The sequence below is a fragment of the Cavia porcellus genome, unplaced genomic scaffold (assembly GCF_034190915.1).
Source record: "Cavia porcellus strain 051 isolate PalLab524CR breed Dunkin Hartley unplaced genomic scaffold, mCavPor4.1 scaffold_20, whole genome shotgun sequence".
Taxonomy (NCBI): Eukaryota; Metazoa; Chordata; class Mammalia; order Rodentia; family Caviidae; genus Cavia; species Cavia porcellus.
The window spans coordinates 6,548,637-6,570,702 of record NW_026947503.1 but is presented as its reverse complement, the minus strand read 5'-3'; the positions used below and the strand labels follow the sequence as shown (position 1 = coordinate 6,570,702).

Genomic DNA, 22,066 nt, shown 5'->3' with positions numbered 1-22,066 from the left:
TCTTAGTGATCTTCCTCTTCCAGCCAGTCCCAGCCTCCTAAAAGCACAGCTCAAGAGCCTCACCCTTGTAGATAGGGCTTTTTGAAGGTGACTGAATTATGAGGTCGAGATAGCTAAATTTGCTGTTAAGAAGTAGGGCCTGGTAAGAACAGGCAGGTCACCGGGAATGTGATCTGAAAGGATATGTGTTCCTCCCTGGCTCCTGCCTCTCTCTCTGCTTTCTGGAGCCACAATTTGAGTAGCCAGGCAACCAGGAACTAATCATGGACCAAAATACCTCTCCTCCTTTAAATTGTGGGTGTGGGGTATTATGTCCCAGCAACAAAAAAATAACTAAGATGCTGGATTTTATTGCACTTTGCAGATACTGTGTTTTTTACCAATTGAAAGCTTGTAATTCTGGATCCAGCAAGTGTATCTGTGCTACTTTTCCAACAGCTCAGTTGATTGTCAACATTTTTTAGCAATGAAAAATTTTTAAATCAAGGTATGTCGGTTTTTACACTTAATACTATTGCACAATTAATAGACGATAGTGTATTGTAAGCAGAATTTATTCTTGGGGGAATCAAAAAAGCTCATGTAACCAACTACATTGTAAAACTGCTTTATTGCAGTGACCTGGAATGCAACATATCCTGAGCTGTCTGTGCTGGTTTTTGAAAAGTCTGTGAGATACACCAGTGAGGTCTTGTATGTCAAAGGATATGTGAGCATTTGGGGCTGGAGTATTCGATTGGCTGATGCCATGGGAGTGAATGCAGAGCCAGCTAGAGTCCTGGAGACCAGCTATGGGGTGAGAAGACCTTACTAACCTCTAAGGCTAGGTGAGTGTGAAGCCCAGTTATAGTGGTTACTAATCCTACACTGCTTTACACCATCCTAATTAGCAATTATTCTCTAAATCAGTCCCCATCTACTTCTCTGCATTTAGGTATATGGAGAAAAGCCAGGCTCTCCAGAGTAGTTCCTGTTACCAGGAAAACGCTGTTTTCCAAAGAGGTGGGTCCCCCATTGCCTGAGTTGCTCAAAGATTTATTACAAGTCGGTGGGATTCTGGAGATTAAATTCTGTCTCGTGCTAGGAAATGAAAACTGTCGCAGTTGGGAGGATAAACTCATGTTTTCCGAGTGGTTCGATCGTGCATATAGTCCCCAAAGTTCCTCTTTCAGACGCTCCCAACTGCTGGTCACCCATCCGCATACCTCCTTCTTTGTTTTCTCACATACTGTTCTCATTCTCTCTAAATCCGGCAAAGAAGAGATACTTATCTAGTTCCATACACTAAGATCAGATTTAGTACTAGTAACATCTTTGTGGACGATTTGGCAAAGAAACAGACAAGCGGGGCCATCTGCTGGAGATGCAGAGACGTGCACACTTGCGCTCAAATATTAGCTCACTTCCGGACTAGCTGGGGCACAAGCGGTCAGGCCTGGGTAGGTGTCAGCCCTTCCAGTTTACAGCATGCCCGCCTACAGGACGAGGCCTCAGCACTTACAAAGCCCTTACTCTGTGCCAGCTATGGTGAGTGCCAGGTATTGTAGGCGCATATTTTGTATCATTTTAAAGGGACAGGTCCTAAAAAGCTATACCTTCTGACGATACATTTCCAGATAAACGCGCCTGCGTTAGGCAAAAGGTTTTTTCTTAACATTTATTCAGATTCACAGGAGAAATACTTTCACTAACTTTTGTCACACAATTTTGAGTATCAAAGCACATCAAGCTAGAACGCAGTGCAGCTCACAGGAAGTGCTTTCCTCGGATTCTGCTGGTCACGTGTGCGTGGGCTCCCCGATTTCAGACTTCAGAACTGCAGTGCGGGGGAGCCCCGCGGCTAACCGAGAGGAGAGGCGTAGCTCCGCTCCAGGCTAAGCGCTGCAGAGCCCCTCGCCTTCCCGCCGCGGAGCTCGAAGCCCCGCCCCCGTCTCCAGGCAGCAAAGGGGCGGGGCCTACCCCTCAGGGATTTGTGGGTTGGGCGCCGGCAGGCGGGACGGGGCGGAGCAGCCCACTGCGATTGGCCAGGGAGTGGTGGGCGGGGCACGTGGTGCGGAACTAGTACTGCGCAGGAGGTGAGTGAGCTGGCCTCTCCCAGGTCTTCTCCGGGTGGCTTCTCGGGCTGGGGTGCGGCAGGCAGGAGGCCATCCTGCTGCTTCTCGCGGTTGCTCTGGCTTCAGGCCCTGGTCAGGAGGGAACAGAGGAGCTGTACCGGAGCGTGCTGTGAGCGCCTGGAGACCACACTCAGTCACCCTGGGAGGGCCTGGGCTAGGGCGCTGTTCTTGGGGTGCCTCTGGTCCCCGCAGAACAACGGGACCTGATACGGGAGGGGTCGCAGGATTCCGAGGGCTGATCAGTCCTCACTCCCTTACTCTGGGAGGCCTGCCTAGGCGCAGCTTTTCTCCCGACACGCCCTGGGTTCAAAGGGCGGGGCAGGGTCCGCCCGCACCGGCACTTAAGGCCACAGGTTGCTTGTGGGAAAGAGCTGGGCAGAAAATGCAAAGATTGCCTTTCCTGCATACTCATTCATTCTATCAGTCTCAGTATCCTTGTCTGTAAATTGGAGTCCGTACTTGGTCCCATATGCTAATGACCTTGACACCTTCGACCCCCATACAAGTTACCACAGTTTTGTTTCTGGTGAGTCATTCTAGTGTTAACTTGGGTGTAAAGGGGAAATTATCGTGAGATCTGCCAAGATGGCCTTGTTTGCAGGGAGGAGTGGCAAAAGGTATTTTCATGGTATGTTTAGAATGAACTTTTTTTTAGAACTGCCAAATAGGAGATTCCCATTCCTAATGGCTTTCATTCAGACTTGGAGGCGTGATTCAGTTATTTATTTAGTATATGCCTTGAGCTGTTAGGGACAACGACTGGGATCCTCAGAACAAATCATCCTATCTTGCTGCCTATGTCCAGGTACTACACTGGTTTCTCCAGCCTCCCTTTAAGTTATGTTGCTCACCATAAGCTTGACATTTCAGGAAATGAGCAAGGCTGTCATCTATTTGAAAGGATAGTATCTGCTTTTGTTTGATTCACCCATAGAGCTTTACCTTAATAAATAAATAGGCTACAAAAATGGCTTTAGGTGCTGGCTTGCACCTAAACAGGAGCCATTCAGCAGCTTGAGTGGATGGGAGAAAAGGGAGCCTGGCCTGACCTGCTTGGGCCAGACCAAGCAGTTAAGAGGAGGAGGTGCTCCAAACTCAGCCCTCATGCCCTTGAGGACAGGTGAACAGTCAGCTCTGATTAAACTCCTGGGTGAAAAGTTCAACTTAGATACAAGATCTGTGACTTCAGTTAGAAGGTTAATTCGGCTGCCCCTCCCCCCAAACAAAAAAGTAACCTGAATGAAAATACAACGCGGTGAGTTTGATATTTGTGGCATTTAATGGCCAGGAACCCAAATGCGAAACCCCCAGTGTAGTATGTGATCCTTTGAATAGGGTTTCATCTAATGTAAACAGATGGCTTCCCTATATTCATTTCTCATGATGGCTGGGTGAAAGTTGACGTGGTAATACTCCGAAGGGTGTTTGTGGACTGCATCTTCCTTGTGGGTCTCTGAAGTGAGTTCCTTGGCAGAGGTGGTGTGAGTCTGCCTAGCCAGGAGGAATGGAAATATTTCATGCTGTGTTTAAGGAGGAAGAGGAGGGGAGAGGACCCTGAGAACTCAGTAGTTTGATGTCCCACTCATACAGAAATCACACTTGATCCTCACAGTGCCCTGTGATTTCATCTGCAGCCCCGTTCCATGATTCATGTCACAGTGAATCAGGTTACCCCTGCTTAGAAACCCTTCTGCAGCACTGCACCAAGAAAAATTGTCGCTTAACTACAGTGTGTCCATGTGCAGGCCTTCATCTGGCACTCCCTTCAGAAATACAAATTGCTGTGCTAGGGTATCACTTCATGTCACCTCAGAATGAAGTCACTCAGTGGAGCTCTTTCCCACTAATGCTTAAGGCTGAGTCTTGTCCCTAACAGAAACCAAAGAGAACCAGGGTCATGTCAATTTCATATTCATTTTGATTTTTAAAAGCTGAATTTAAATTTCCCAGATTTACTTTCCCCTGTGTCTACAACACAGTAGGAGTTGTGGGGTTTAAAGCACAAAAGCTGGAAGTTAGAAAATGTGCCTAGCAGGCTGCCAGCAATGTAAATATATTTTTTGTTTATTTTAAATGTGTTTTTAACTGGTATCTAAAAACATTGTATGTAATTAGGATGCATCATGTCTTGTTCCATACATGTACACGTTGTGTAATGGCTGAATCAGGGTAGGTGTATCTTAAACATTGATCATTTATAGTAGAACATTGAGAATCCTCTCTTTTTAGCTTTCTGAAACATACCATGTGTTACCCATGGTCACCCCACTGTAGAAAGGGGGTTTCTTTATTTCCTGTCCTTGTGGAAATTAAGTATACCACATGCCCCCCTCCCAGTTTCTGGGCTCAGGTCATCTTTCCCAAACTGAATTCATCCAAATTTGGGGGATCCAGTTGGTTGTACTATGGGCTTTCCACCGTGGTGCTTTAAAGAGTATAAAGTAAAACAACAAAAGCATCTGCTAATCTGTGCTACTGGGAAGAACCTGCTTGTAATTTTCATCAGATGGTTGGCAGCAGAGGCCTTCCCTTCATTTACCTGTTGTTGGGCACACAATTTTGTGTAGATTTGCCTTTGGGGGAAACCAGTGACTGTCAGTCTCTGCCAAGCTGGTTTCAGGAGCTCTTGGCCTTGAAAGCAGTCACTTCCTGGAGATCCCGTGATGGGTGTTGCAATCTGACAGGGAGGGTGAATGAGCACTTTACAAGGCTGATCTGCACAAGTTGCTGTCACCAGTCAGCCTCAGTCCCTCGCTGCAGCCAAGACTAGGCGAGTCCTCTCCCTTGCAGGAACTAGCTGCTGCCTGCTTGAAAGATGACAGCCCTGAGTACCCTGTTTCAGTATATTGATGGAAACCAGGACCGCTACATTAAGGTAAGGAAATATTTCCTTCTAAGAAAATGGAAATTTGGTTTAATTCTTTAGGGCTCCGAGGAACTTTCAAGAAGTTATGAATTATACCATTTAAAGCAATTGTTAGAAATGTTACCTAGCTTTCTCATTTCAGCATTTGAAGAAATGTTAATATGTTTTTCTAGAAATAAAAAGACTAATTCAAGATTGTTATTTAGTCTCCATCTATGATTTCTTGTGATAGTTACATATTAAAGAAATACTTTGTATTTAGCTTATTCTAAATGACTCAGTAATGTTACATATTATTGTTTGATGTTAATAGAATCCTAATGTAATTCTTCATAAACATCTTCCAGATAAAATCTTTAGATTCTGAAAATGATACTTTGAAAAATTTGGCTATTGTCAGGATAATTATGGTTTGGACTGTGACAGCATTAAGTATGTTTCATATCTTTCGTTTGTAATTTTGTTCACATATAAACTTATTTACACAACTCTGTACATTTCATATTCACATCGTAGTGGTTAAAAAAATACACATTCTGACTTTTTTTTTTGGCCTGTAGTTTCTGGTACAGCATTCATACAAACAGCTTTTAAAATCTAAAAGAAAAGCAAATGGGAAGGGTCTCATCTTTCCAGCTGGCATGTGCCGGATGGAGCTGGCCCAGGTTGTAAGTCAGACTAATGTGCCAGAAACAGGGCAGACCTGCAAGTGGCTTTCTTCCCTTAAGGAGCAGCTTTTCAGAATCCTTTTTTACTTACTCTCCCAAAACAGAAACTTGCAAACTGGGTGGCCATCCAAAGTGTGTCGGCCTGGCCCGAGAAGAGGGGAGAGATCCGGAGGATGATGGAAGTCGCTGCTGCCGATATCCAGCAGCTCGGGGGCTCTGTGGAACTGGTGGACATTGGGAAACAAAAGGTACGAACTGGTGTTCCTCCCCTGTGGTGTGAGAGGGACAGAAAGCCCCAGCTTCTGCCTGGGGCTGCAGGACGCACTCTGCAGGTTTGTGGAAGGTCTTTTGCTTCAGATTCTCAGTTCATCTTTAAAACAAAAAAGAGAGGCTGGGCTGGATTTAGATCTTACATTCATGTGATTGCTCACTGTTGCAACAATTTTCTAATATTCAGCCTTTTTTTTCCAGAAAAGAGAACTGTAGGCTGTAGACAGTTATTCTCTACTAAGAACATGTGACGGTCACTCTTAGAGAATAGCTGAAATTCCCCTCCCAGAAATCAGAAAGCTTTTTAACAGGGGAAGTTTTACTTTATTCATATCTCTGTAAAAATAGAGGATACACACACACACACACACACACACACACACACACACACTGTTACCTTAACACTTGCTCACAAGAGAGAGTTTGTGATGCAGCAGGGAACATGTCAGGTATACTTTAATGGAGGATTCTGATAGATGACAATGGCTGATGTTATTTCTAACTTAAATCAACAATCTTGCTTTATAATGCATTATTCTATTTTAGCTTGACATGAATTGCAGGTAAATTACATTTTCCGTGCAGTCTTTTTTCAAAGTTTTCAAGTCTTTATATCATAGAGTATGAAAATTTTGAGTTTATCTGTATTCTTTTGCTTCATAATTTAGGTATTGATTGAGTTCACAGGCCTGGAAATTTGGGTGTGGCCATTCAGATCAGGGCACTCATTAATTCATCGTAGTGGGTGATACCTCTACAGTAGGTTCAAGCAGAATTAAAATCAGGACTTGACATCTGGTCCAGTATGCTTTTGAGATTTTCTTCTGGCAAGAAATTCAAGAGTTGGCTTAAAACATATTATAAGCTAGGCATGGTGGCACACCCCTGTCATCCCAGCACTTGGGAGGCTGAGGCCGGATTGCTGCAAGTTCAGGGCCAGCTGGAACTGTGAAACCCTGTCTCAAAAAGACCAAACAAAATAAAACAGAAAAAAAAATCATTGTAAAATTTGTTGAAGTCCTGGAAAAATGAATTTATAAGTGTAATTTTGGGGCCTCACAACCAATTAATGTGGTTTTCCATTATTTCTTTTGGGAAAATATGTTTAGTTCTCAAACATGACTTTGGATGAATTGAGTTCAACAACTTAGGGAGCACTGTATGGGCCGTAGCGCTGTATGTTCAGAGAGGGTGATAAAGCTGGGCGTGGTGCTGCATGCTTGTAATCCCAGCTATCGGAAGCCTGAGGGAGGAAGAGTGTGAGTTCGAGGACAGCCTGAACTACATAGCAAGACGCTATCAAAAATAATAATAATAATCATGGAGGGAGCAATAGCTGGAGGCCCGCGGCGGGTGGTGCTACCTACAGACAAGTAACCAAGCGCATATCCCGAAGCCTGAGCTTCCAGGCGTATGGACGAAAGCTGACCCTGGGAGTTCCAGGTTCTACTTAATTTCAGGGCCAGTTTATACATGGGACCCACCAGCGTCTCTACAAAAACACAGGTATTTCGGTATTTCAGGCTCTGTTGAATAGAAATGTACTTAGAGAAAATCTGTTGCCATTTAAAAATCTGTCCTGCTCAGGTCCGCTGAGAGTTGGCACTGACTGCAGAGACCGTGTGACCTTTGTGCCCAGGCAGTAGACTGCTCTGGTGGCCATAGGCCAGTGTCACAGAACTGACATGGAAAGGCTCCTTTGTAGTTTGGGTGAGGGACATCAAGTCCACCAGCTGGTAGCTGCTAGGTTATGAGTTACTTGGGTATTTATAAGTTCAGCTTACTGAGAAGACCAGTCCTGTATCCTGACAGAATTCTGGCCACCTCAGGAGCCCTGAAGTTTGGGGGCCACACACTTAACTGTCACCAGCACTCTGTTGGTCCAGTTCATTTCCAGTTGCTGTTCATTTCACCTCTTAATTGTAAGTGATTAGTGCATCTTCATCAGTGTAGTAGTGTTATGTTTGCTAATGGGTGTGTTCATAAAGAGTATTTTCAAATCGCTAGACTGATTCAGGTGCGTGCTGTCTGGCTGGAGTAGTCATTTCCTCCTGTACCTGAAGCAAGGTGCCTGTGCTTTTGCTCTTCCCTGCCACTTACTGCTGACACTGGCAGCTGGCAGCTTTTCTGTGGGGATATGGGACAGGTAGAAAAGGAACGAGGGCTGTGAACTCAGAATAGCCCAAGGGCCATGGTTCAAAGTCACAGGTAGAAACCACTGGCCCGTGTGAAGGTGGGAGAGGACCTGAGACCAATTTGACTTTATTCCCTGCACTCTCCTCTAGTAACTAATGTCCTGTTCTCCGTTCTTTTTTTTTTTTTTTTTTAACTTTTTATCAGTACCGGGGATCAAACTCACGACTGCCTGCTTGCAAGGCAGTTGCTTATGCCGCTGCTAAATCCCCAGCCCCGCTGTTCTCCGTTCTTACAGTTGGTGTGTAACAGGGCCTTTGGGACAAAGTCCAGAAGAAGTATCAACTGTCCCTACTTCATTTAATGTGGCTTAATATGGGTTATATTTCTTTCTGTCTTGGTTTACAGCCTATCCTATGCATAATATTTGTCTACATTCAGAATTTTAAAAATACGCCTTTCAATTTAAGATTATAGTGTACCCCAGCCTCACCTGTATACATACTGGGTATAGAACTCAGGACTTGCACACTAAGCTACATCCCCAGCCCTTTTTCATTGTTTATTTTGAGATAGGACTGTACTAAGTTACTAAGTTGCCCAGACTGGGTTTGAATTTGCAAACCTCCTGCCTTGGCTGACCACAGTGCTGGGATTACAGATGCAAATCGCTACATCCAACAGAATTGTTGTTGTTATTAGCCATCATTTCAGCAGATAACAAACTAAGCTACATGCCAGACTCAGCTCTCATTATGTCCTGTCCTAAAAAAACTTAAAGAAAAAAATCAGCCTTTACAAATTTACCAAACTACCTCATAAATGCAATTCAGTTGCTCTGAAAGCAATTTCTTGTTAATGCATAACTGTGTTGAATGACATGATCTTTAAAACTCTAGGACAGAAATTGACCAGAATAGATAAGAAAGCCCCGGTACAGTTAATATGTGCTGTAAATTCTGATTTTATTAACGAGATTGTCCCTGATCACTTCCTTCAACTTAGCTCCCTGATGGCTCGGAGATCCCTCTTCCTCCCATTCTGTTGGGCAAACTGGGCTCTGATCCACAGAAGAAGACAGTGTGTATTTACGGGCATCTGGACGTACAGCCTGCGGCCCTGGAGGACGGCTGGGACAGTGAGCCCTTCACCTTGGTGGAGCGAGATGGTGAGGCACGAGACAGGATGGTTTTGCCCAGAGCTCCCTCTATTTCACAGAGGAAAAGGTCTAATGAGGAACAGTATTTATTAATGTTACATTTGTAGAATCATTGAACATCTCTTGGGCTTTTCCTCTCATCAGTACACATCGTTTTTTAACATTATCTAGTGATTAGGTTTTTTAAGTTTTTCACATGTGCCTCATTGTTGGAAATCTGGAAAGCCATTCTTCTGTCATAGAAAGGAGTCCTGCATGGTGTGGGCCTGAGCTTCCTCTGCTGCTGATTCCTTTTCCAGAACTCAGTCTGAATTGGGCCACATAGTCTTCGAGGCCTGTAATCTAGTGCCTCATCCTAAGTGAGTACTGACTGTTTTAGTCACTGTGCTGCAACTTCTCTGAAGGCAGCTGGACTCCTGCCTTCCCTGGTGCAGTGAGAGCAGGGATAGCTTGTTTCTGGAGAGCCTCCCGGGCTAGGTGACAGCAGACATGGCAGACTCTGTGAAGGACCCACTGGAGGTGGCCTCTTCCCATCTCCTCTCTGTGTAAAGGTTCTTTACTTTCATTTCTGAATTTGCACCCGTTTCTGAACATGAGGGAGTGAGAGGGTCAGTGCAGACCCCCTTCATTTGCATCTTGCCTCTTGGGGTTAAGGTCCAGGCCTCCTTCTCTAACTACTTGCAGATTCTGTCTTATCTTGCCTGCCTTGGTGTGCAGTGTTTCCATGACTACAGAATTGTCCATTTTTCTTAAACGTGTCCTATAAAACATTAGCCCAGACCCTTGTCCTTGTCCCGGTGTCATTGCTAACCTACAGTAGCTAAATGCAGGGTTAATCTTCCACTTAGACTTGGACTTGGCTCCTCTTGAGCATCAGATTTCACAAGGTCCCTTTAGTGGCTCTTTACCTCATCTTTGTAGCTCAGTCCCCTCATGTATCAGTGGGAGAGGCACCATCTTCCTGCTACCCATCCTGGAAGTGGGCCACCCTGTCCCTGTGCCCACCACCGTGGCCCCTTCCTTCACGAGTGCCTCCCAGTGCTTGTTCATGTTGGCCTCCAGGCCTTAACACTTTGCCTCTTCGGTACTGCTGCCAAAGTGACCCCATGTGCCACTCCACCCAACACCGTCAGGAGTCAGATCAGTACAGTCAGTCCTTGCAGCACCCCTGCCCATCCACCTTGTCTTCCTTGATCGTCTCCCTGTCGTGCCCAGCCACACAGGCCTCGAGTCCACCTCTGCGCTGTGGGCAGTATCCCGACCCTCCGTGCTCACTGTCACCCAGGCCAGGTGCTCACTGTGGCCTCCCTCTGTACCCAGCCAAAAGGCCACCTCTCTAGACTAGAGCATCCCCTTTATAGACTAGAAAAGCTCCCACACCGTGAGTAACCTTCATTACAAACATCCAACCATATGTCCCATTCAGAGGAGCCCTGGAAAGTAGGGTTGAGTAATGTGTGTCTCTGTGTTGGTGGTACACCCTAAACCAGCCCTGTCCCAGTCACCGTACTTACTTGGTATTTGTCCTAGTGACAAACGCTGCTTAGGAGAGTTTTTATTTGATCTTTAGCTTTTCTGAAAAATTGGCTTTTCTTTGTAAAAGCAGCTTCGCACGATGATGATGGTGTTAAGCTTCATAGTACTTTGGGGCGGGTCATGCAGAAGCTGCTTTCCAACAGTCTGAGAATGAGGAGGTAGGAAGACTGGCCAGGACAGGCCAAGGGCCAGCAAGAAAGGGGCCGAACCTGAGCATGGAAGCTTCGTGGCTTCTCAGAGGCAGCCTGGTTTCCACAGTACTGTACCCTGGGTCACAGGGCAGAGGGAGAAGGAGGGCTGTGGACTCATTTTCTGAGCTATCTTTTTTATGGTGCCAGGGATCAAACCCAGCACCTTCGCCACGCTGGACAAGCACTTTTCTACAGAGCTACACCCGAGCCCTGAGCTGTGATTGCTGGTTCAGCTTCCTAGCTGGGGCATCTGCCTCTGGGTACTGCATGACTGAGGACACTGGTTGGAAGAGGGGTCATGTCCCTCTGTTTTCAACATAATAATTAAAAAGAGAAAAAAGTAAATAAAAATGAAAGTTGTATTCTTTATCTAAGTGTCAGAGTTGGGGTGGGGAAAGGGTTTGTGGCACTTTTGTGGTCATGGTATATATATATGGTTCCTAAATGTGGCTCAACTTCTTACATTGCCACCAGCTATATTTGGTATGTAGTTTTTAATGAGATACCACCTGGTAGGGACTTCCTGGAACTGGATTTTAAGTGTCTGCCCTAATTCAGCAGGATCATAGCCCTGGCCAGGTGCCTTGTTGGGGAAGGGGTGACATGGAGGCACCCAAATGTCTTGCCTTATTGACCACAGCTCTGTGGATTCTAGTAGGGGTGTTAGGTAGATACTCCAGGCTGTGGATATGAAGAGGAATCTTTACCGTAGGCAGCACATGTGGTTGTACTAAGACATTATCTGTTGTTCACTTGAGATTGCATCTTTTGAGTTCTCCAAATCATAACTCTGTATTTGTTGATTGCTGTTGTAGGCAAGCTGTATGGGAGAGGATCAACTGATGATAAGGGACCGGTGGCCGGCTGGATGAATGCCCTGGAAGCATATCAGAAGACGGGTCAGGTATGCCTCCACGTCGATTCTGCCGATTCACTGGTTCTGCTGAACGTATATAAAGATTACTAGGTAGGAGAAAGCACTTTTCCTAACCTTAATCAGCACAGATGATTCAGATTTAAGATTATTACTCTTCCCAACTTGATAAAACATTGAGAGGTAATTGTTTTACGAATGCTCAAAGGTCATACTGTTGACCAGTCAGCAAGATTCTTTCCTTCCTTGCTTCCTTTCTTTTTCTCTCCTTCTCTCCTCTTTTTCTTGTGATGAGCATCAAACCCAGGCCCTTGTGCATGCTAAGCCAGCACTGTAGCTCTGAGTCACATCCCTTCCCCAGAAAGTGAATTTCCAATTGACTGAACCATGAGTGTGGTCACTTGCCAGGATGTAACAGGCTTTATGATGCTGAACAATTGCTTACTTTGTGTGGTTTATATCTTCATAAAAATAAATTTTATGTTTCAACAACATATTTCTACAACTGTGAAATATCTGCTTATTGCTAAAGTTGGTAAAATACAGAAAAGTAGGGAGAAAAATTGCTAGATGCCAGCCCTTAAAGTACTTTGTTAGCAAGCACGTTGCTGGTTTTTAACCTGTGAGCGTGCTGTGTAGATAAGTTGTGGATCTGGCTTATAACTTGTCTCTCTTGTCAAAGATTGGAATCTTAGCCCTGAGAAGAGTCTCAGACTTGGTTCAGTGGAAAGTCTTGTATAGGAGGGAATACACAGAACCACACAGCCAGCTCCGTGCCCACGATGAGTGAGTGGCAGAGCAGCCAGGGAGCCTCGATGCCAGGGCCCGTGGAGCGCTGCAGCCCCGGGGAGGGCCTGGGAGCCGCCAGTGACAGGAGGCTGTGCAGCCCTCAAGCCCGTTTACTCTGTAGGTCCCAGGAAGATTTCACGGGGTGGAAGGAGGAGAACTGGAAGGGAAAATACGTTTATGGAACAGTACTGGACAAGTTTGAACCAGGACTCGGTAGACTCGAGCTTGGTTTGGGCCCCGCTCTTCCAGGACCTGTGTGGCTCTGGCGAGTTTTCTGGCTCACGTGCAACCTTTTCTTTTCTGGGGATGAGACTGCCTGTCTCACCCTGCAGAGCTGGAAAGACCCCTGAGAAAGATCAGCTGGAGCTGGACAGTGTGTCACAGGGATCCTTGCGCTCCCGGGACCAGGCCCTGCTTCTGGACAGGAAGCCGTGCTGGCGCTGCAGGAAGCCCTGTCTGTCACTCTGTCTTAGCAGAAGCTCGCTCTGCCACAGTGAGCACTCAGGGGAGCTTTCTGTGCTGTGCCCTTTGTCCCTGTGTCTCCGGGGGAACAGCTAAGGCTTCCTGAGGCGTTGCTCGTGTGCCCACCCTGGGACCCATGGGAGTGTCTCAGGGCTCACATGGGCGTGGTAGAGAGTTCTGAGAACTGTGTCTTGCAGACTGGTGCTTACCTGTGGCTGCTCTGGAGGAGGCCAGATATTTAACATTTGCACTTTCAAAGCATTGGTGGCTTCCAGTCTGTCGCTTCCGGAAGAAAAGGAAGGAAGCTGAAGGCTCCTGCTGCCCTCTGCCTCTGCCTCTCACAGGAGATCCCTGTCAATGTGCGATTCTGCCTCGAAGGCATGGAGGAGTCTGGCTCCGAAGGCCTGGACGAGCTGATTTTTGCCCAGAAAGACACCTTCTTTAAAGACGTGGACTACGTTTGCATCTCTGACAATTACTGGCTGGGGAAGAAGAAGCCCTGCATCACCTATGGTCTCAGGGGCATCTGCTACTTCTTCATCGAGGTATGGTGCTGAGTGGGCGTACTAACCCCTGAGTGTCCTAAAGAAGGCAAATACCACTAGTTATGGTGGCACACTGCCTGTAATCCCAGCACTCAGGAGGCTGGTGCAGGACGGTTGCTGTGAGTTCAAGGCCACCCTTGGGCTACAAAATGAGTTCAAGACCAGCCTGAACTACATAGGGAAACCCTCTCTCAAAAAGAAACACACACAGGGCTGGGGGTTTAGCTCAGCCACATAAGCACCTGCCTTGCAAGCAGGCAGTCGTGAGTTCGATCCCTGGTACTGATAAAAACGAAAAAGACCAAAAAAAAAAAAAAAAAACATACACACACAGAAGGCACATTGCACATACCAAGAAGTCACCTATAGAAGAGGAAACTCAGAATTCGCTGAGTACCCTACTTCTTAGGTCCCATAAACATTTGTAACACCCCAGCAGGTATGCACAGTGATACTTCTGATGACCAGAAGTCAGTTTCTTAGCAGTGTCAAATTAGGCAGTATTATTTGTGTAATGTCTTGGAGCAGTTGAGAAGTAATTAGATGCTGGTCCATCTGAGACAGAGACATTTGAAAAACACTTCATTTTTTAAAATTTAAAATGTTTATACTTTAACCCTGCATCTCTTTACCTGTGTCTGAGGTATCCTGAGAGGATAGGGAGTGTCTTACTTTATCTTTGTTCCCAGCACCCAAGTTGAAGGAGTAAAGGTTTAGTTCAGTTTACAGGGTGTATTACAGATTCTTCAGCTGGCCCTAAGGCTGAGCAGCAGGGCAGGGGACCATCCAGAGGAGAAAGACCTCACGGCAAGAGTGGGGGAGCAGAGCAGCACAGCCCTGACCCCTCCCATTCTCCTTTATCCTCTCTGTGGTACCTGCCTTCCAGGTGGTGCCACCCACACCACGCGTGGGGAACCCTCAATCCAGCGTCACGCCCTCCTTCATGTTCACACACCCTAGTCCAGCCACCTTCACAACTCCTCACCACGACTGCATCAGGTTTTGGGGGGACATCTGGATGCAGGCCACAGCAGAGACCTGCAGTAGATAACGGGAAGCCAGGGTAGGATGTAGAGTGGACAGGTCCCTCCCGGACAGGCACTGTGGTGGTTAAAGTGAATCTTGGCCAAGGGGTCTTTTATCACCTGAGCACCACGGAAATCTCGGCCATTGGTACATGGAGCACACACTGTGGTCATAGCTTGGCTATACAGGCTACAAGTGACCCTAGGTCGCAAGTGTTCTTCCTGTTACCCAAGATGGGGCCACACAGCCATTGACTGCCTTACCTGTTCATAGGGCTAGTCGGAAAGGGGGTCACATAAATCGAACCCGAGAACTTGGCCTCCAGGTCCATGTTGGTCCTGAGACATACTATATATCACTCTCATCCGAGATAGCTGCAGGGTGTTTGTAAGGAATGGGCCCTGTCTTTCCTTGGGGAGAAAACCCTGCATCCTGGTGAGTTACCATGCAGTTCGCACTTGCCTGTGACCAGCATTCACAGTTTACCTGATGAGTATATCCGGTTTCCCTGTGTCTAGCATTCCTGTACCTCTCGTTAGCGTTCCTAGCGCCTGTGGTTAGCGCGTCTGGGACTGGCTTTTGTCATCTAAATTTTCTAATTGGTGAAATGCTTTGCTTTGCTCCTTAAGGGGGCAGATTTTGATTTGGAAAATTGTCGAGCGATACAAATGTTCTTTGTTTAGTGCACTGTCACATGATAAAAAATAAGCTCCCGAAAGCAGTCAAATAAAGTGACCTTTGTTTCTGTCCAGGTGGAATGCAGTGACAAAGACCTCCATTCTGGGGTGTATGGTGGCTCGGTCCATGAGGCCATGACAGATCTCATTTCACTGATGGGTGAGTGCAGGCTTGGTTCTGCATCAGTCAACACTTTGTGATTTAGAGGCCTTGTGTCCAAGCCGTCTGTCACTGGCACTTAGTGCATCTCAGCCAGTGTCCTTTATGAAGTCACTGCCTTGTTTACAATCAGATTCCTCCGCTGTCTCCCTCGCCTCACTTTGTATTAAGGCCCTCTTGCCTCATCTCTGCCTTTGTCCTCTTCCTGTTCTGCTGGGCCCCTCCTGGGCCTTACCGTCACCTGCTGAATTCTGCCCCACCTCCTGAATCCCACAGAATACCCAGGTCCTATCCAGCCAGCCAGAGGCCCACAGCAGACTGTCCTTCTCCTGGGCACTGTATTACACACCTACCAGAGGGCATTTGAGGTGGCCTGTTTTTTAGTAACTGGTCCCATGTGGGTCCCCCTGCTTCATCTGCTCCTGGAGAGCAAGAGCCATGGTTTTCTGTTCCTGGAATCTTCCTGGTGTAAGGCCAAGTCCACACACAGTTCAGTGAGCTACATTTTTGTCCCCTCAAGGATGGAGAAGGAGGTTGGCTGGGGGCAGCTGGCTCTGTCCTACCCCCAGATTTCTCTCCTCACCTTGGAAGCAGTGTATTTCTTGGGGAAAGTGTGTTGTAAACAAACATTGCATGGTGTTGAGGCTTTAGAGTGAGCCTGCTTGTAGCAGGGTGCTTGTTTAGTATCCCGGTGTGTGACTGAGGAAAATTTCAGAGGAATTTCCACCTCTTCTTGCATTCTTGAACTAAAAAGTGGGAATAAGGTCCCACTCACCTTGTTAGGCTATTTTGATAATTAATTGACTTACTAGAATCAGTCCAAAGGAAGCAGGCTCCGTCAGAGCCCTCCACTGCTGCCCCTGACCTGTGTCTCTCACGTGCCCAGGAGGGTGACCTGTGGGTTTCCCTGTGCCTGACTTGCTTTAATCATTGTGGCTGAGAACTGCTGCTTTCACATCCTCAACTGAGCATCTAATCCTCTGTGGCTACCCTCAGGCTCTCTGATAGACAACAAGGGGAGAATCCTCATCCCTGGCATTAACGAGGCTGTTGCCCCGCTGACCAAAGAGGAGCACGAGCTCTACGACCACATTGACTTTGACATGGAGGAGTTCGCCAAGGACATCGGCGCTCAGACCCTTCTGCACAGCTGCAAGGTGCCCCCACAAGCCTCCAGGCGTCCCCCATGTCCCGTGTCCGGGAGCTCCTCCTGGGCATGTGCTCAGGAGTCCTCAGGTGGTATAGACACCCAGTGAGCAGAAGTGGGCATGTTGGGAGTGAAGGTTTTAAAATGTCAGAATCCACTTCCCACTAGGCAAGGAGAGGAACTGTGTAGAAGGAGCAGGTGGGCTGTCGCCTGCTGTCAGGTAACTTGATCTAGGTAAGCCGTGCCTGACAGGCCCAAGTGGGGAGGGAGGTGGAAGCTATTGGCACAAAATGTTTACTTAACTGTTGGAGAAAATCATGTGACCTTTCTTGTAGTTAACTGCTTGGTTTGTGAGGTGTGAATATCAGTTCATAGACTTCCTATAGCTAGGATTAATCTAATGCAGCCACAGGCCCAGCTTCTAGGCCTGACGATAGGAGAGGAATAGGCGGGTCTCAGCCCCAGTTTCATCTTAATCCGGAACTCCAGATGGATGTGCTGAAGGCTGGGCTGAGCACAGGACTGCAGTCCTGCCTGAGTGGAGAGTGGTCAGGCCCGGGAGTGACGATGCCCAGGAGTGAGACAGAGCCCTGCAGGGAGATGGAGAGAGGTTGGTGTATGCAGTCAGAGAACAGAAATGCAGCTTGCTGTTTGGGAGCCGAACACTCCGAGGGGCAGAGCAGGTCACACCAGTGTCACAGCATCAGCTCCTGAGGCTGCAGAGGCCAGCACAATCCTTTGAGGTGTGTGACAACCCCTAGCCAGCCCTCGCTGGGTGAGTCTCACATCTCTGCCTCTTTCTGTGTCTGTCGGACCCCTAGCCAGGCCTGACTCAGGAACAGCTGACAGCCTAGATGACACCCATCCAAGCAGGGGTTGTGCCCTGACCCCGTCTGTTGTGATTCTACAGAAAGATATCCTGATGCACCGCTGGCGGTACCCGTCACTCTCCCTCCATGGCATCGAAGGCGCCTTCTCTGGGTCTGGGGCCAAGACTGTGATTCCTAGGAAAGTGATTGGCAAGTTCTCCATCAGGCTCGTGCCCAACATGACCCCTGAAGTTGTCAGCGAGCAGGCATGTGGGGCCCCCAGGCGCTGCTGGGGGTGGGAGCTGATGTATCATCAGAGATTTTGGGAAGATTTCAATAGGGCAGGAAACTAGCCTCTTGCATACCGTTTCCTTTGTCACTCAATAATGACTAGAATAAGCAATGCAGAAACTTAGCGGAGGTAAAGACCATATGACCACACATCATACTGACTGCTGGCGTGTGCCACCGTCTGCCCTCACCCGAGGCTGGTCAGATAATGACTGGAGCAGATGTATCAGGTAAAGTACGGGAGAGCTGCCTTGCATGGTGATGACAAGCACCAGGAAGGATTCCAGGAACTGCAAGTCAGCCAGGCTCATGGAGCAGTCACTCAGGATGGGTCCAGGCAGATGTCATGGAGAGATGGGCTCAGAGTGTTCTCCACTAGAAGGAGGACACTGTGGCCTGCTGTCCTTGGGAGAACTGAGGCTTTTGTCTCAGGCCATATCCTGGGGTCAGCTTCTAGATTCACTGTACATTTAAGTGAAATCTAGCTTCTAGCTTGTGATCTCTTTTATAAAGTGTATCAGTCTGCTAGGGCCACTGTAAAAACATTCCACAGACTGGGTGGCTTAAATGATAGAAGCTTATTTCTCAAACTTGTGCTAGCAAATAGTGTCTAATGAGGGTCCTCTCCTGGCTTACTGACAGCTTCTCCCCGCTGTGTGCTCCCATAGTGCAGAGCAGGCACATACCCTCTGGAGACAGGTCTTAAAAGGACACTAATCCTATCTAATTAGGGCCCCACTCCTATGACTCATTTGACTGCTTACTTCCATAAGGGCCTTTTCTCAAGTATCAAGATAGTGAGGCTTAACATATTACCATAGGAATTTGCGAAGAATACAAACATCCCATACAGAACATAAAGCAAAACAGAACATCTTTGAAAACTCAATTATCATCATCATTTAGAACACCAAAGTAAATAATGAATTGCTTGAAGTTAAAACACTGCCTTTCAAATAACTGGATTTTGTATCGTAAGTCCCCTTTCCTGCTATCATAAAGATACAGATCAGTATTCAGGAGTAGAGCGTGAAACTCACTGTAGATTTGTTGTAGACCTTTGTAGACTCATTGCAGACTGGATGTAAATCTGTTCTAGACCCATCATGGATGATTCCTCTGTAAATCAGTAACACTGGACCAAATGCCAAGCATATTAAATATTGTGTGTCCCTTCTGTTTGTGGTTTAGGTTACAAGCTACTTGACTAAGAAGTTTGCTGACCTACACAGCCCAAACAAATTTAAGGTGTACATGGGCCATGGTGGGAAGCCTTGGGTATCTGACTTCAACCACCCACATTATATGGCTGGAAGAAGAGCTCTAAAAACAGGTTGGACACCCCTTAAGGATCGATACCAGGGCCTGCAGCATGCCCGAGGACTCCTCTGTGTCCTGCTGAGCACATGGCTATGTTTGCAGTGCTGTGAGGCAGGCTGTGGGATGGGGCCTGGACTGCCAACTCCTTAAGGGCAGTATCTTGGTTACTTTGCTCATTGCGGAGACAGAGTATCGACACCAAAGACACAGTGGAAAGGTTTATTTCAGGTCACAGTTTATAGTGGTTTCCGTCCGCAGTCAGCTGGTTCCAAGGCAGGGCAGCATGGCAGAGGGGCATCACAGGAAGAAGCAGTCCGTGACATGGCGAGCACTAGGCAGCGAGCAGCAGAACAGTAGCAGCAAGCCTGCCCTCTTCCTGTCCCTGCATATTCCATCCAGGCTACAAGCCTGTGGAGGGACCTCCCGCACCCCTGGTGGGGCTTCCATTATCCACACCCGCAGTCTGCATTCCCACACAGTCACCCAGCCACCTGCAGAAATCCCCCCCTGTGAGTGCCTGCGACTTTGGGGGAACGTCTGGTTACACACTGTAGCGGGCAGGGTTGCCATCCTCAAGGTGTAGACTCAATATTGCCTCTGTGACAGCTCTCCAACCTCAGGACCCCAGAATTCACCTTTTTTCTTCCTTCCTCCAGTTTTTGGTGTTGAGCCAGACTTGACCAGGGAAGGCGGCAGTATCCCTGTGACCTTGACCTTCCAGGAGGCCACAGGCAAGAACGTGATGCTCTTGCCAGTGGGGTCAGCAGATGATGGTGCGCACTCTCAGAATGAAAAACTCAACAGGTGAGACTCGAAGACCTGGATCCTGAGGCCGGGTTGGTTTGAGTGTCACTACTGCTAAGAGAAGTGAGTAGGATATTGCAAGACCACCCTTCCTCCAGTCTGGATTTGATGGGAAGCGGGGACAAGACCTTGGTGGTAGCTGATGGTGAAAGCAAAGTTCTGTGTTCATTGCGTTCTTCAGCTACCACTGATGAAGGCTTCTCTGCTTTCCCTTTTGAACAATTGTAACATCATTGCTAACTACTTAAGCTGCTTTTACACATTTTTGGCTTAAGCACATGAGATGGGGTTCTTCTGCCCCACAGGATGGAGAGAGATTCTGGCTACTGCAGTCAGGAGAGACTCAGGCAGGTGGGGCTCTGGCATTGCAGAAAGGGGCTTCTTGTGCCTGGAGCTGCTAAGGAAGGCCGGAAGCAGGGCCCCATCCTGGGTGACCAGGTAGACAGGTGGCACTAGGAGGCAGGAGACTACTTGTGGAGGTGTGGTTAGAGGAGACAGGGACCGGATACTAGCATATAAGGTGCAGGCCTGGATTTCAGAAACAAGATCAGGGGTCCTAGGGTAGGGTAAGCCGTTTATTACCAAGACACTGGGTGAGACCTCTACATTCTTAGGCCAAGGCAAGGTTGGTTCTTCTGGTGGGAGAGCAGTCAGACTGGCCCTGTGGTTGAGAATCAGACGGCTGAGTTCTAAACCAGATTCCAAGCCGAGATGGGAAGTGCTTCCCGGAAGGAAGCAGCCTGTGCCTTGGGAAGTACCCCTGTACATCCAGGTGCTAATGCCGTTATCACCTGCTGATGAGATTTGTCCTTCCCGTCAGGCATAACTACATAGAAGGAATCAAGATGCTGGCCACGTACCTGTATGAAGTGTCTCAGCTGAAGGACTGAGGCCCATTTTCCACGGAGCGCCATGTATGACCAGCAGGAAACCCACCTCAGCCTCTGTCCTTGCTCTTGCCCTCTCTGACTAACTCAACAGAGTGGAAGTTCCTTCCCCTTTTTCCTCTTCTCAGGTCATGCACAGACTTCCAAGAAGGGCCACTTGTCTAGCTGTTGGGAAGGTAGAGTCAGGTGTGCCCAGCATTTGGGGCCCCGTCATCCTGGGGGCTTGTCAGGACCCCTGGATAGATTCTCAGAGGCGGCCCGTGACTTGACCTCCGGAAAGCCGGTGCACCCGGGGTTCAGCAGCTCTGGAGGAGATGTCAGGGGTGGGGACGACCTGCCCTTGCTGCCTTCTCTATCAGGTAACTCACACTCTGGATCTTCAGAAAGGAAATGAAAACATTCAGGGGCTTCTTAGGTAACCCCTTGCTGTCATATTGTTCTGTTCTTTCTCAAGACTTTGACTGTCACCCGTGTTGTCTGTCCCCAGCCCTCAGAACCTCCCTAATTGTCCAGGGGAAGAACTGGTTCATCTCAATCTGTGTTGCTCAATAAAAGCAAACTTGAAGCCTCTGAGGGAATCGCTGTGCTTAACTTACTTGTGGAACGTGTGTGTTTGTTAGGTGCCCTCCGACCTGTGGAACACGTGCTCATCAAGTGGCATCTGGTTTACCTGCAGAGCACATGTGTGCTTGGGGACCATTTATCCTATCTCTGGAACACACTTGTGCTTGTCAGGTAAAGTCTGGGTGACTCAGCTTAGAGTCGGGGTTTCCAAAACAAGACTCAGATCTTTCCAAGTAAGCATGCTGCTCTCCTCAATCCATATATGGGTACTCGTTCATCATTCCCTGTGTGCAGAGAGGTGGGCTGGCCCTGTGTGTTACTGCCGCTGAGTCAGAGTCGGCATGGTTCGAACAACAATTGGTGGTGCGGCTGATATCAAAGACCTACCAGTAAACTTGGTTAAGGGACCAGGGTTCCTTGGAGAGGTTGATCCCATGGCTGAGACAGCAAAGTACGAACCTGGAGCTTCTGGTGGCAGAAAGTGGCATCAGAGGACATGGAGCCAGACCAAAAGCACACAAGCTCAAAAACAATCAGAGCAAGAAAATGATGATAAATAGTGTTGAGTTATAACCCACAGAATAAATAACTGCTCCTCAGTCTCCACTAGTGCAAGTAAAAGATGAATACGTGGACGCAGAGGAGTGAGACCTGAAGAATTCCATTTCATCAGTGAGAAGTAGTGGACGTAGGGAAATTGCCATCGGAATGAATGCCTCAGTTGCCGCAGCAAGAGCCTCCCAGAGTACACTAACGTAGACAAGCATTTAGAAT

The 22,066-nt window shown here is 47.7% G+C and overlaps 1 protein-coding gene across 2 annotated transcripts; it reads left to right on the top strand.

Moving 5' to 3' along the window:
• The first annotated feature begins 2,031 nt into the window (after window positions 1–2,031).
• Window positions 2,032–21,298, top strand: Cndp2 (carnosine dipeptidase 2). Of its 2 annotated transcripts, XM_013149034.3 has the most exons (13): window positions 2,205–2,223; window positions 2,621–2,640; window positions 4,905–4,989; window positions 5,753–5,896; window positions 9,057–9,219; window positions 11,753–11,841; window positions 13,407–13,607; window positions 15,386–15,470; window positions 16,467–16,627; window positions 17,528–17,692; window positions 18,909–19,050; window positions 19,694–19,841; window positions 20,662–21,298. In XM_013149034.3, exons 3-13 carry the CDS (start codon window positions 4,930–4,932, stop codon window positions 20,729–20,731), a joined length of 1,428 nt encoding a protein of 475 aa, XP_013004488.1. In that variant the 5' UTR covers window positions 2,205–2,223; window positions 2,621–2,640; window positions 4,905–4,929; the 3' UTR covers window positions 20,732–21,298. The 2 variants fall into 2 exon arrangements, with proteins under 2 accessions (XP_005002294.1, XP_013004488.1); XM_005002237.4 differs by lacking the exons at window positions 2,205–2,223; window positions 2,621–2,640 and adding an exon at window positions 2,032–2,075.
• Window positions 21,299–22,066: the final 768 nt, after the last annotated feature.

Excerpts from the sequence above, each read along its gene's own strand:
- Cndp2 (XM_005002237.4), top strand. The coding sequence starts at position 4,930 with ATGACAGCCCTGAGTACCCTGTTTCAGTATATTGATGGAAACCAGGAC. Across the intron at positions 5,897-9,056 it reads TGGACATTGGGAAACAAAAG|CTCCCTGATGGCTCGGAGAT; the intron begins GTACGAACTGGT and ends CCTTCAACTTAG. Across the intron at positions 13,608-15,385 it reads TCTGCTACTTCTTCATCGAG|GTGGAATGCAGTGACAAAGA; the intron begins GTATGGTGCTGA and ends GTTTCTGTCCAG.